The sequence below is a fragment of the Cebus imitator genome, unplaced genomic scaffold, assembly GCF_001604975.1.
Source record: "Cebus imitator isolate Cc_AM_T3 unplaced genomic scaffold, Cebus_imitator-1.0 Scaffold0, whole genome shotgun sequence".
Taxonomy (NCBI): Eukaryota; Metazoa; Chordata; class Mammalia; order Primates; family Cebidae; genus Cebus; species Cebus imitator.
In genome coordinates, this window is record NW_016107315.1 from 16,064,477 (window position 1) to 16,077,570 (window position 13,094).

The following is a 13,094-nucleotide window of genomic DNA, read 5'->3' on the forward strand; positions in this document are numbered from 1 at the left end:
CCATCACACCGAACTTCTGCCTGTAGAAGTAACGACACTTCGTAGAGGTCTACAGGTGTCCCTAAGTGTCAAATGTCACTTCCACAACTTCAGGTCATGTGCTCATGCCAGGATAATCCATAGACGTTTACAAAAAAAGCACGATGCTGGACAGCACATCTTCAGCTATTTGCACAGCTGCTTCTTATTTCTGTTGATATCATAACTATTTCTGAGCTCTGCCTGGCTCTACCAGGCCCCTCTCATGACCTCAGGGCTTATGCCTTATCCTCCAACACGCACCCTCAGATCCAACCCATGGTACTGGGTGCCCTCTCCATTGAGCCCTCTCCTTCCTCCTCTTGAGGTGCTTTTGTAGATTCTGCAAAACTCTGGAAACCTGTCCCTTCCCGACCCTTCTATGCTCACTATCTAAAAAGGCTTGGACCCTTGCTAGCTCGCACCATCTTATGTGATCACTCACACAACGCAAGGAGATGTGTGGAAAACCATTCCTGGCACAGAGTAAGTTGATGCTGAATGAATATTTAGTTTCCCTCTACATTGTTTACAACTGTGTTACATATGCTTTAGAGCTTAAAAGCAAAGACTTGTCAGTTGGGAAGGTCTAGATTCTTCCAATCTTTGCTCTTTTGGCTTCCTGCTTTGTGACCTTGGGCACATTGCTTAACTTCTCTGAGCCTCAGTTCCCACACTCCTAGAGTTACTATGAGTTTAAATCCAACAACGCCTTTAAGACACTTTGCGTCCGTGCCTGAGATGAGGCTGAAGGCCTTTGGGGTCCCAGAAATCACTACTCCAGAGGGGCACTGCTGGCATCGTGCTCCAGAGGGCGCTGTTCACTGAGACTGCCACAGCGTGTGTCTGCTGCTACCAGCAGCCGACTACAGAAGCCCTCTCTGGCCGCCTTCATGGCCATTCCATACTCGCTGGAGACTGTTCTCAGACCCAGCCCTTCTCTTCATTTATTTGTGCATTGCACTTCCACTCTTACTTTGGTTTACCTTCTCAACCCTGGCTCAATCCACTTATGTCCAATAAAACAACGCTTTCCTTTAAAGCGCAGTACTCTCTGAAGTTTAGAAGAGAAATACTCTTAGAAGATCTCTAGTATAGCCAAGTAGCTCCCACTGTGTGGCAGTGAGTTTCTCCTGCTCCCTAGGGTGCTCCAGCTCCCTGTCACCCATCCTCACAGCCCCCGAGGATGTGCTGCTCTGTCTTTAAAACTCTGAACAAGGCAGGGACCAAGTGCTTCCTTTTGGTCTTTCTTCCTATAGCTGAGACATGCTAGCATTTCTAAAATATCTTAAGTAACAATTATGAAGAACAGCAGAAAACAATATTGGAAATACAGTGGCCAGACGTGGTGGCTCACATCCGTAATCCCAGCACTTTAGGATGACTGCTTGAAGCCAGGAGTTCAAGACCAGCCTGGGAAACATAGTAAGACTCCATCTCTATACCACCACCACTACCAACAACAACAACAAAAATCAGCCTGGCATGGTGGTGCACACCTGTGGTTCCAGGTACTTTGAGTATACAGTAAGCCATGATTACACCACTGTACTCCAACCTGGATGATAGCGTGAGACCGTGTCCCCCCAAAAAGAAGAAAGAAAAAAGAAATGAAAAAGAAAATACATACAGGAAAAGAAAAGCATCCAGCTTCCAAAGCACTGATTTCTGACTGCAGCAAATGCAGCCTGCCACCAAAGACTGGTAAGATCTCACCAACACCTTTCCTGGGTTCAGGCTTCACCAGCTCCCAGGATGACTGCAATGGCGGGGACATCACAGCTTCCAGTGCTTCCCACTGGGACCCAGTCAAGGTACCAAGAAGAGGTATGGTTTTTGTGGTGAGTGTACAGTCATCTTAGGATAACCAGTGGCTTTGGGAAACAAGTTAGCTAGATAGAATTAAAAACCTGAAGTTGAAATGTATAATTCATTTTAATGGCTTTTTCTATTTAACTTGGCTATATCCTTGATTCTTCACTTCTTCATACAAAAAGAAACATATGTATCAATTGCACATATGCATGCATGACTTCTGGAAGCCACGGAATGAAATTGGCTCTCACCCACTGGCTTGTACAATGGTTTTATTGTGTTATATTACACTTCTTATTTTCTGTGCTCTTAGGGTCTTCCGTGGTGTCAGTGCCCTCCAGTGAGAAAGCACTAGCAGGACCCTGTATTTGAGCAAGTTGGACTTTCTGCAGCTAGGGAGAACTACACCATAAGCAATCATGGAGAGTGTCACTGAGAGGGTGTTGGAAAGGACTTGAATAGGATCTGGGCGTGTTTCACGTGATGCGGTGGGGGAAGGCTTAAGGAAGCAATGCTTTGCTCTTGACTAGGTGCTATTAGGGAGTAAAGATGATTCTATGACTGAGTATGTTGATAATTCTTATTATCTAGATGAGAAGACTGACGTGAGGCTAAAGCTGTTCTTGGTAAAGAAACAACAGTCACTCATCATGGCCAGGATGGGGGGGTATTTGGCCATTTTGTGGCTTGGACATGTTTGTGTTTTGTTGGTGTTCAGACATGATTATAGAATGGCCTTGTTTTATACCCATCCATCATGACCCAAGTGGCCTGGTCTGAGGCTGACGATGTGTGAGATTGTTTGTTCTTAACCGGAGCTCAGTAAGACCCAGCCAAGAGTGGCAGGACAGCAAAGACCTTGCTGGTAGTATGAGGTCAGCTCCCAGAGGTCAGGGCTGCTTTTCCACAGATCGAATCCTAGTTAATGTCTAGGGTGAGAGAAGAACAGCATCCAGCCTTGGTACCACAGCTCTGTTCAGCCTTGCCAAGGATAATTCTCTCCCTCTATCCTGTTCCCACCTCTCCAAGATAAGGCTTCTGCCCTGATTATGGACAAAGCCTTTATAAAACATATTTGCATTTTCCAGATCTTCTGTTCCACACTGGGTGGATGGGCTCTGAAGCCAGCATAGTTGATAGACAAGATACGTTGTGAGAACCTTCAACCTCTCGCCGAAGCCTTTGCCTCTGTTGGCTGTAGTCTCCAATATGGCCCATCTCGCTCTGCATGGCAGACCCCAAATGGCCTAGACCAGTGACACCTGGTTAAACTGCCATACTTGTTTAAAATCTATGAAGCTGCGATAACAATTGTAGCTATTTATTGCATAATTGCTATCTTCTAGGAGCTTTTACCTATGCTATTACGTTAAAATCATACAACAATGTGTGAAAGTATATTATTATAGCCATTTCACAGGTGAGGAAACTGAGGCTTAGCAAAGGTCAGTGGTTTGCTCAGGACACCTAACTGTTGTGTAGCAGAGATAGGGTTCAAATCTGTGTCCGTGCCAAGCAGAGCTAGAGGCCCCTTCACTCTGCCACGCTGTCTCTAGCTGTTACTTCTTCTGGGAATGTTCCTGGCCAGGATCTCCCTTCTTCTCCTGATCCCCTATGCACAAAAAGCCAAGTTATTCAGAGAGTGATGCTTTGGCTGTCTGGCCAGAGATGCCTGCAGAGCACTGTGTGCCTCATGTGGGTACCAACACCGTCAGACCTTGTGATGCTCCAGCCCTTTTGCCCCAAGCTCTCTTCCCTGGAAGGAGGGAGGCACCTGGGAAGATCTTTGCTGCATATGCACCCTGCACACAGACACACTCTGGCTTCACAGCACTGGGGACCCAGGAGTATGCTTACCCCACAAAAAAGTAGGGTATTCCTGAAGTGCATTCCCAAGTCTAACTGAAAGAGTCCTGAAGCTCAGATGACTTCTATGCCTGTGGGACCAGGAAGGGTGGTTTCTACCAGCCTTGCCAAGTTCTGTCTTAAAAGATCCCATGCTGACCCCGTGTGAGCTGCCTGATAGTGCTGAAGACATCAGCGATAACTTCTCTGGCAATTACCAAACAGAGAATTACCAAACATGCTGACCGGCTGTCCACTACGGCTTCTGGATGTGATAGGTATAGTATGCAGAGCTAGATGATTTAATATTTCTTGGGGCTCTGAACCTTCGCAAATCCAGTGGGGTGGCGATCCTCCAATAGCTTGAGAGGATTTTCATAGAAAACAGGAAGTCCTCTGCAGTAGCAGTTAGATGCATTTGTTTTCCCTCCTTAGCAAAGCTGAGTAAGAATACAAGCCCAGCACCCACCCAGCCTTCTGGGTCTCCTTTCTGGGGCTGCCTTAACATCCTGTCCTCAATCCTTTCAAGGCAGCAAACCTGCCACATTACAACTCTTGAATTACTTATCTGTGAACAACTTGAGAGCAGGGACTGTTACCTTGCATTGTTTTCTAGCATAGCACCTGGTATATGGTAGATGCTCAATAGAGTGCTTGTTTAATTATATTGATTAAGAAGGAAGAGGAACCGCCCCATAATCCCATTCAATCATTGCTATGGAAAATCCTCAAGAAATGTTTCCGGATTCAATCAACTGTTGGCAAAGCAGTAATGTTTTCATAGAAACTTGAATTTCTTCTCCACCGCAGTTACAAAGGGACTAGGGAAAATCATCTGACTTCTGCTTTCAGGCCACATATCTCATATTTCCTACCTCTAACCTGAAATCCTGACTTTCAGACATATCCTAAAGTTATCTAAGGATGTGTATGAACTACAAGAGGTTTGGCTGAAAGGCAGACTGCAGTGAGTGGGGGTTTTTCCCCATTTCTACAGAGGAATAACAGACTTTTAAATTCTAAATCGGAGGCAGTAACAGCCATGCCTATTTCCCTTTCCCCTTTTTGACATAGTGGCTGTTTGACTGCTGAGGAGGCTGGGGTGGCAAGTCCTGTTAGAAATCCCAAATTCATAACAAATTGTTCTCAAGTGGATGCCTGTGGAAGAACAGCATCTGCACCTGGGTTCATCAAATTCGCTAAGGACCACAAACTGTTGGCCCCTCCCTTAAAGCAAGCACATACTGATTAAAGTAGATGTTGCATACAAATGAAGCACATATTTTTATGGAAAAAAGGAAATTCAGGAAGAAAATGTGTTTATTTTCAAGAATTTGAAGGGCTGTTAAATGGAGGAGACTTCAGACTTACTTAGAATGTTTATGAGTTTTCTCTGAAGCACAAGAAGAATGTTCTTTATGCCAGTTTCTCCTGTAGTTCTATGAAAAATAAAGTCAAATGGCACACCAAGTGCAGAATGCGTTGGCCCTGGCTTGCCTTTACAGCCCAGTGTCTCACGGAGGCTTCCTACGCTCCATTATTTGCTTACTTGGAACTTCTTTCGGCTTCTCCACGTGTTCTTTCCTCGGCTGCCCCTGCCTGAGTCACATACAAGATTACATTGCAGTGTGGTTAGTGCTGCACACTCAGGACATCTCCGTTAGAATGGGAGCCACCAGATACTAAGTGATATAAGGGACAGCAAGCTCATTGATTTTATATACACATTGATTACTTTATTATCATTCAGCAAATATTTATAGAATTTCTACTATGTGTGACTCTAACTCATCTTCAGGCCTTGGCCTCAGGGTTACGGTTCAAAATAGGTGTTCCCCTGAGTGCTCCCGCTGTTTCATATCCTGGCATTTAGCACTGGTCATTTGATAGTTTATTGATGCATTTGCACCACCCCCTCTGCTCAAATGGGAGCTGCATGATCACAGGGACTGAGTCCATTGCTTCTCTGATGTCTAGCACAATGGTCAGTGCACAAGTCAACACTGGTTATCAACATATCATCATTGAATAATGATTGATGGATAAATTAATGTATACATAAATGCAGTGAGTTTTCAGCCAGTTGAAGTAAGTTTGCAAAAGGTGGATCTCCAACTAACAAGGGTCTTTTTAAAAAGTTATTCATTTTGGCATTATACCAACCATGCTAGGCTGTGATTGATTTCCTTAGCTCACTTCCGCATTAGACTATGAACTCCTTGAGAACAGGAAGAGTTCAATTTGTCTTTGAAATCCTACAGAATAAGCATACAATCAATGTTTGGGAAGTGCACAAAACATCTATTTTCTGAGAATGGATTGTTTACAGAACAAGAACGCTGGGGCACTAAAGAAAAAGTGGCAGTAATGTAATCCACTTGCTTTGCCAAGCCACTAAGAATACCTTGGTAAATATTAGCTAATGTGCAGCCCTTTGCTTGCTATTAAGATTTACTGATTTCAATAGAAAGAAACCTAAAAACTGAGCATGTTATATAACCCAGACACCAGGGACAGTCTCTAATCACCTAAGAGTTCATAAAGTACATATTGGCTTTGTCTGTGGTTAGATTAAATGCCATTGTCTAAAAAAGGTAGGATCTGTGCAATAATAGTTCTACCATGTGAATGACAGGTTTGGTTAGTGGAAGAATTTATCCTGTATCATTGCATTCTCTAAGAATAATCCTTCTTACTCTGAACAAATAAATCAACAGCATTGGCTAGCCCAGTGCATATAAAAAGCACCTTCAGTAAATACCAGGTTTCCAGAATAATAAAGACTTCCAACAATAAAGACTTCTTTAAAATCCATTTCTTACATAACAGTGACTGTTGTATAGAGAGATTGACATAGTATCTTGTTCCTTTCTGGTGTGATCTTACTTTTATCTTTAAATATATACTTATCTATGTCTGTATATTCACCTGCATCTTTGTGAAAACTTGGAAAACTCAGTATTTCAGTGTGTTTCAGAGAATAGACTGGGAGATTGATGATAACTATTTCCGGCCAGTAGTTATTAGGCACAACTTTCAGGAGAAACAAGAGAGCAATAGAGTGTGGCCAAGAAGAGGAAGGCAATGCTGGAACCCAGTCCACGCCTGCTGCCCAGGAACCTGAGCTGATGGTTTGTCATGTCTTAGCATAATGGTATTCAAGCCATGTGATGTTGAAAAGAAAAAGTACATACCCAGCTTGGGGCTTGGTCTGATAACAACCAATTGCCTTGGTATAAATCACACGACTCCACTATGAAATTAAGTGTTTTCAAGTTAACACAAATTAGCGTCAGTTCACTGACTGTCGCCTACAATAAATTAAGCTGAGTCTAAAAGAAATCAGTCTGCATAGAAAGACCAACTTCCAGCACTACTTCCTTGCTTTTTCCAGCCATGGATGCTTCAAATCGGAACATGTTTGAGACGTTGGTAAGTGCAGGCTGGGGAAATCACCTCTCTGTAAGGCCAGGCAGATAATGTTTTATTATTAATGCAGTTATGGAATCCCAACGTTATTCAAGTGATCAGTCAGGGAGTATCTATTCATTCTATAGAAATCATCTTTACCTTTAAAAGTAAAGTGAACTTGAGGGAGGCTAGAGGAGGAGGGTGGTGGGGAAAAATACTCAGAAGTTGGTGTGTTAGGAGCCGTCTCCGGAATTACAATGTATGACAAAGAGAATGTGGATTCCGTTGATAAATGTTGGTTTTAGAATCTGCTGTTTGATCCAGTCAGATGACGTAAAAATAAAATAAAATAAAGAATTTACTATTGGAGCTGAGAGTCACTCTCTGGAGAGCTGTGTAAACAGTATGAGCCTGAATGTACCTGGGAGAGGGGTCAGTCCCTGTGGGTGTAGGCCAGGGTAAAGGATGTGTGTGAGGAGAGGAGGAGACCATCTCCTCCTCTGTACCACACATGCACCATCCCCTAATCCTCTGTGGGGACTTGAGGTCAATAAGGGCAGTGTGGGATGAGGGGAGGGCCCTCTGTGTGCATTGCTGTTTATTCTCTTGGCAGCATTTTGTTTTTTTGTATCTTTAGAACCTGTCCTCAATATTTTAAATCACCACAGCTGTGGTTTTCTCTTCACCACTTCGACTTGGTGTTGGCTTCTTGTGTTTTCACCTGGGTTAAGGCCTTGAACAAGGCACTATGGGATATCACTATTATTTAAAATATATCACTAAGTTGGTTTCGCTTCCTAGTTCTTGCGAATAAACACATTTTTCAAGGGGGATTTTGAAATCTATTTTAAAAACACATTTGCATTTAATGAAAAATACCCTGAAGACACTGCTGACCACGGCGGGCACACCTTGACATGCTTGGGCATTGGGAGGAGGTAATCTAGCGTTTTTGACCTTGGGTTTCGCCATTGTTGGCTGTTCATGGGCAGTCCCTTCACTATTTTGCTGTAAAATGGAAGGCACAGTACTGTCATCTATAAAAAACCAATTGAGCAAACAGGATTTTGAAAAACGTAATTCATTCACTGAATTATTTTATTTACGTTTACTGGATAAACAGTAGACACTCATAGAGTGTGCTAGCAACTTGGATATAGGAATGAATCAAGTATGGTCTCTCTTTATGGAGTATTATTTAAATCAGTGCTCCCCGGGCCTCCAGCTTTGGAGTAGGAAAGGAGGTGTGAGACGTTGATGGTGGCCCTCATAATATTCCTTTTGGGAATCTTGGGAAACCATGGAAAGAGGGTAGGAACAGACTTGTAAATTCATGGAGAAGCCCCATAAGACCGTCTGGTTGGATCTGAGCTCTCTTCTAAATAGTGCTGAGCATTAAAATACTTGTCTAAAATATTTTAGGAAAATGTAACTTTAGAATGTAACATTTGATAACTGAGACATGGAGTGGTAGAAGCTCCCCTAGGCTGCAGGCAGGGAGCCCTGTATTCCAGTTGTCATCTTGCCACTGGCTAAGTGCATGAATTTCGACAAGTCATTTAAATTTTCTGAATCTCAGTTTTCTCATTTGATAAATTGAAAGAACTGAATTGAATTAGAATTTTTCTTGATATATGAGTATCGATAGAAGTACATAGATGATTTATGTAGTATATTGATGAGTGTTTTCTTGATCAGTTATTTATTTTCCTGTATCTCAAAAAATATATACAGTGCTTCAAGTTTGTGATTTTTCAGAAATCATTGCTTAGCAGAAGGCTAAACTTATGAGAAGGTGATTTAAGTAATAACATTCAATAAATAAAAATGCGGGCCATAATTGGTTATCGCAAACATCCTTAAGATTATGTGAGACCAGTTGAGGTCAGGAAACACTTAAACATATGATCTCTTAGTTTTCTTCAATTTCTAACTTTCTGTAATTATTTTGCTTCTTTATATTTGAGTAACATGGTCTTCCAGTGGAAAGTTTCTATTAGAAATAGCATTGTGGTATCCAGAACAAACTTGTCAGCTTGCCAAATGATTGGTAAGCCCGATAATTTTGAATGATCTTTTATGTGAGTCACCTCGTTCACTATTGCTACAAACATAATCCTTTTTTGTTTTTCTTTGATGTGTTTTCAGATCAGGGCGTTGACAGAAAGTATGTTCAAACATCTTCGGAAGTGGGTCATCACCCGCTTTTTTGGGCATTCTCGGCAAAGAGCAAGGCTAGTCTCCAAAGACGGAAGGTGCAACATAGAATTTGGCAATGTGGAGGCACAGTCGAGGCTTATATTCTTTGTGGACATCTGGACAACGGTACTTGACCTCAAATGGAGATACAAAATGACCATTTTCATCACAGCCTTTCTGGGGAGTTGGTTTTTCTTTGGTCTCCTGTGGTACGCAGTAGCATACATTCACAAAGACCTCCCGGAGTTCCATCCTTCTGCCAATCACAGTCCCTGTGTGGAGAACATTAATGGCTTGACTTCAGCTTTTCTGTTTTCTCTGGAGACTCAAGTGACCATTGGATATGGATTCAGGTGTGTGACAGAACAGTGTGCCACTGCCATTTTTCTGCTGATCTGTCAGTCTATACTTGGAGTTATGATCAATTCTTTCATGTGTGGCGCCATCTTAGCCAAGATCTCCAGGCCCAAAAAACGTGCCAAGACCATTATGTTTAGCAAGAATGCAGTGATCAGCAAACGCGGAGGGAAGCTTTGTCTCCTAATCCGAGTGGCTAATCTCAGGAAGAGCCTTCTTATTAGCAGTCACATATATGGAAAGCTTCTGAAGACCACAGTCACTCCTGAAGGAGAAACCATTATTTTGGACCAGACCAATATCAACTTTGTAGTTGATGCCGGGAATGAAAATTTATTCTTCATCTCCCCATTGACAATTTACCACATCATTGATCACCACAGCCCCTTCTTCCACATGGCAGCAGAGACCCTTCTCCAGCAGGACTTTGAATTAGTGGTGTTTTTAGATGGGACTGTGGAGTCAACCAGTGCTACCTGCCAAGTCCGGACATCCTATGTCCCAGAGGAGGTGCTTTGGGGCTACCGTTTTGCTCCCATAGTATCCAAGACGAAAGAAGGGAAATACCGAGTGGATTTCCATAACTTTAGCAAGACGGTGGAAGTGGAAACCCCTCACTGTGCCATGTGCCTTTATAATGAGAAAGATGCTAGAGCCAGGATGAAGAGAGGCTATGACAACCCCAGCTTCATCTTGTCAGAAGTCAATGAAACAGATGACACCAAAATGTAACAGTGGCTTTTCAACAGTAGTAAAGCCAAGTCTCCAAAGTTCCTAGTGGCTAGAAGCATTAGGAAGCAGTCAACAACTTAGGGGTACGAAAGAAGGATGAGAGCCTTCAAAGTCTACCAGCACAATGACACCTGAGCCCTGCAGTTGTGATCCCACAAGACATGCAGCTCTATGAGGCTACTGTATTAGAACGTGCCATGCATTTCTAGGAAACTGGCATATGGAAGCCATAGGCGCTCACTTGAAATCTTAAATATGATTATTTGAGCTCATGTAGTGTTGATGGAAGCAGACAAAATTATCAGAAGTTTCATGGACAGGACAAACAAAATATTTTTTAAAAGTTTCCTTAAAGAAGTTATGAACTTTAGAAAGGATCAGGGAACAATAATAATCTCATTTTGATTCTACTGATAAGAAAGACTCCACTTTTATTTTAATGTGGAATTTTACTGATGGAAAAATTGTCTCCTAAGTTGGGGAGATGAACCAACCAATCAATGACAATAAGAAAACGCTTACACAAAGAACAATTTGAGGCTTGAATCTTCTCATGTGTTACATTTAGACAGAGGCTAAATCTACATGCTAGAACCTTGATGATATCTTCCTGCAAGACAGAATGCTTTAGTTAAAAGTGGTGATGATATCTCTTTCAATCTGTATTGGATGGCCTCAGGGGCTATACATCTATTTAAAAAGAGTATTTCCTGCTCTTCTAAGATAGCAATGAGGGGTTCAAAGGTGCAAAGTCAGTAGAGAAGGGAATGTACCATTAATGCACCTGAGAAGAAACAGTTTCATGAGTTTCTCCACGTAGAGTTTGTGCTGGAATGCTATTTCTAAAGAAGTGGGAAAGACAGAGGAATGGGATGGAGCCCCACAGTCAGAACGTTACTAGATCTTTCTTTCCCTGACAGCCCATCTTCCTAAAAGGGATCAGCCATGGAAGGATCGACCTTGAGGGGAAGGTTTTCCTGTGAAAGTCTTCTTCAGGTCCCTACCTGCATCATTTTGAATGTGTCCTGGAAAAAAATGATACTCGGAGCTGCTTAGGAATCAAAATGTTTTCAGCGTGTTGATTCATATATTAAATTTCCCGAACTGTGCATGCACCTTGATTGTTATCACTGTGCGTTAGCTGAGTTAGGCCCCTGGTGAACGTCCTTTTGCGGAGAGGACCCTCTCCTGGAAGAGGTGGGAGGAGTGGAGAGGAAGCACATAGGACGCATTTGTCTCTAGTCCTCAGGAGGAAATGACCCTGGCCACAGACATACCCCTTCTGGTAGAGCTCCATCATGCCTCCCCAGTGTGAGTCTTGGCACATAAACCGGTAGCTGCCAGTTCCATGCCTGGGTTGTGTTTGTATAGATCTGTGTGCCACTCTGGTCCTTCTGACTAAGAACAGTGGGGATTCTGATGGGTTTAAGGTTGCATACCTTGTCAATGGCCATAACTGTGGGCACAGCTGGCCCATGTGGAACTTTCACTCTGTGCCTGTGAGTGCTTTGGCACCACAATTTAATGTGCTGGCACGGCAGAAAGAAATCAGGTATCACAAGCTTGAGGGAGCTGGAATTCTCTGCTGGCCCACGGTCATGATGTAGCCTCTTTCTAAACTGGAGGGAAACTGTGTTGACACTTGTTCCCATCAGCATGCACTCCTCCTGGTGTATTCTCCACTGGCTGGCGGCGTGCATGCGGTTGGCTGGAAGTGAGATGATCAGAAGCAATCCATTCCCTCTGATTGTTCAGGGAGCTAAACAACTGGCATCTTTCTGATTGGTATTTGCTTCTAGGTTATTCGGTGGAAGTCTGTCTGCTTCTAAATATCCCTTTGCTAGGATCAAGACACTTTACACCTGGAGTCTCTTTTTTAATAAAAATTCCCATTGACCCGCTAGCAACCATTATCATAGGTACATCCAGTAAAGCCCCTAGGAAATGAAGCCTGGAACAGGTGACTTTTGATAGGTCTAAGGAGTGGCTGGAACCCAAGAACACATAAAAATCCTGTGCATTTCAAAAAAGGGGTTAACAAGGGCATGGGTGCTCAAGAAGTAAAGAGAAATGAAAAATAGCCTCAGAAGGCCAAACTGCCTGTAGGTAAATGCCATTGCTAAGGGCAGCCTGTGTATTGCAATGGACTAACATTTTTCCCGGTTGGATCTGACCACATTAGTACTGCTACTGCTACAGCTATGCTGGGTTATTCTATTTGCTGATTTTCAAAGCAAGTCAATATTTCTAATTCCCATCAAGAAAAACTGCATCCCATGGTGCATTATTATATTCCGTTTTCCTTGAGACGGATTCCCTTTGAATTGCCCAGTTCATCTCTGTTGCTATGGGGATTTTGACTAAGAACCTTTGATCCTGGTTGAATCTTCCTGGACCTAGGTTGGCTCAACGCCAATATTTAGAGTTAAGATCTGGGAGGTTGTCCTTAATGGAAAGCATTAAATGTTTGAAAATTATTTATTCCTTAAGAGAGAAAAGGTAGAAGGAAAAGATAGTTTCTAAGCTGCCAAATCTAAGACATGGGCTGATGGGTGACTGTCCGTCTGAGTCCGTCACTAAGGGGGAGTGCAGCTGGACTTTCCAGAAGAGCTTCCCGAGGGGATTGCAGAGACGGCTGAGGAAGTGTCTTCCTTGGGGATTTTTCATAAAACGGGATATGGGTCCTCAACAGGATGCTTCTGTGAATAGCGAGGGGA

At 43.0% G+C, this 13,094-nt stretch overlaps 1 protein-coding gene across 3 annotated transcripts in view; it reads left to right on the forward strand.

Annotated features, from left to right (window-relative positions):
* Nucleotides 1-11,488, forward strand: part of KCNJ1 (potassium inwardly rectifying channel subfamily J member 1) — a 29,208-nt gene extending 17,720 nt beyond the window's left edge. For all 3 annotated transcript variants that reach the window (XM_037736158.1, XM_037736160.1, XM_017523516.2), the window contains one exon: nucleotides 9,238-11,488. In XM_037736158.1, the coding sequence (XP_037592086.1) occupies nucleotides 9,259-10,377 (1,119 nt within the window). In that variant the 5' untranslated portion in view covers nucleotides 9,238-9,258 and the 3' untranslated portion in view covers nucleotides 10,378-11,488. The remainder of the gene's footprint in view (nucleotides 1-9,237) is intronic.
* Nucleotides 11,489-13,094: the final 1,606 nt, after the last annotated feature.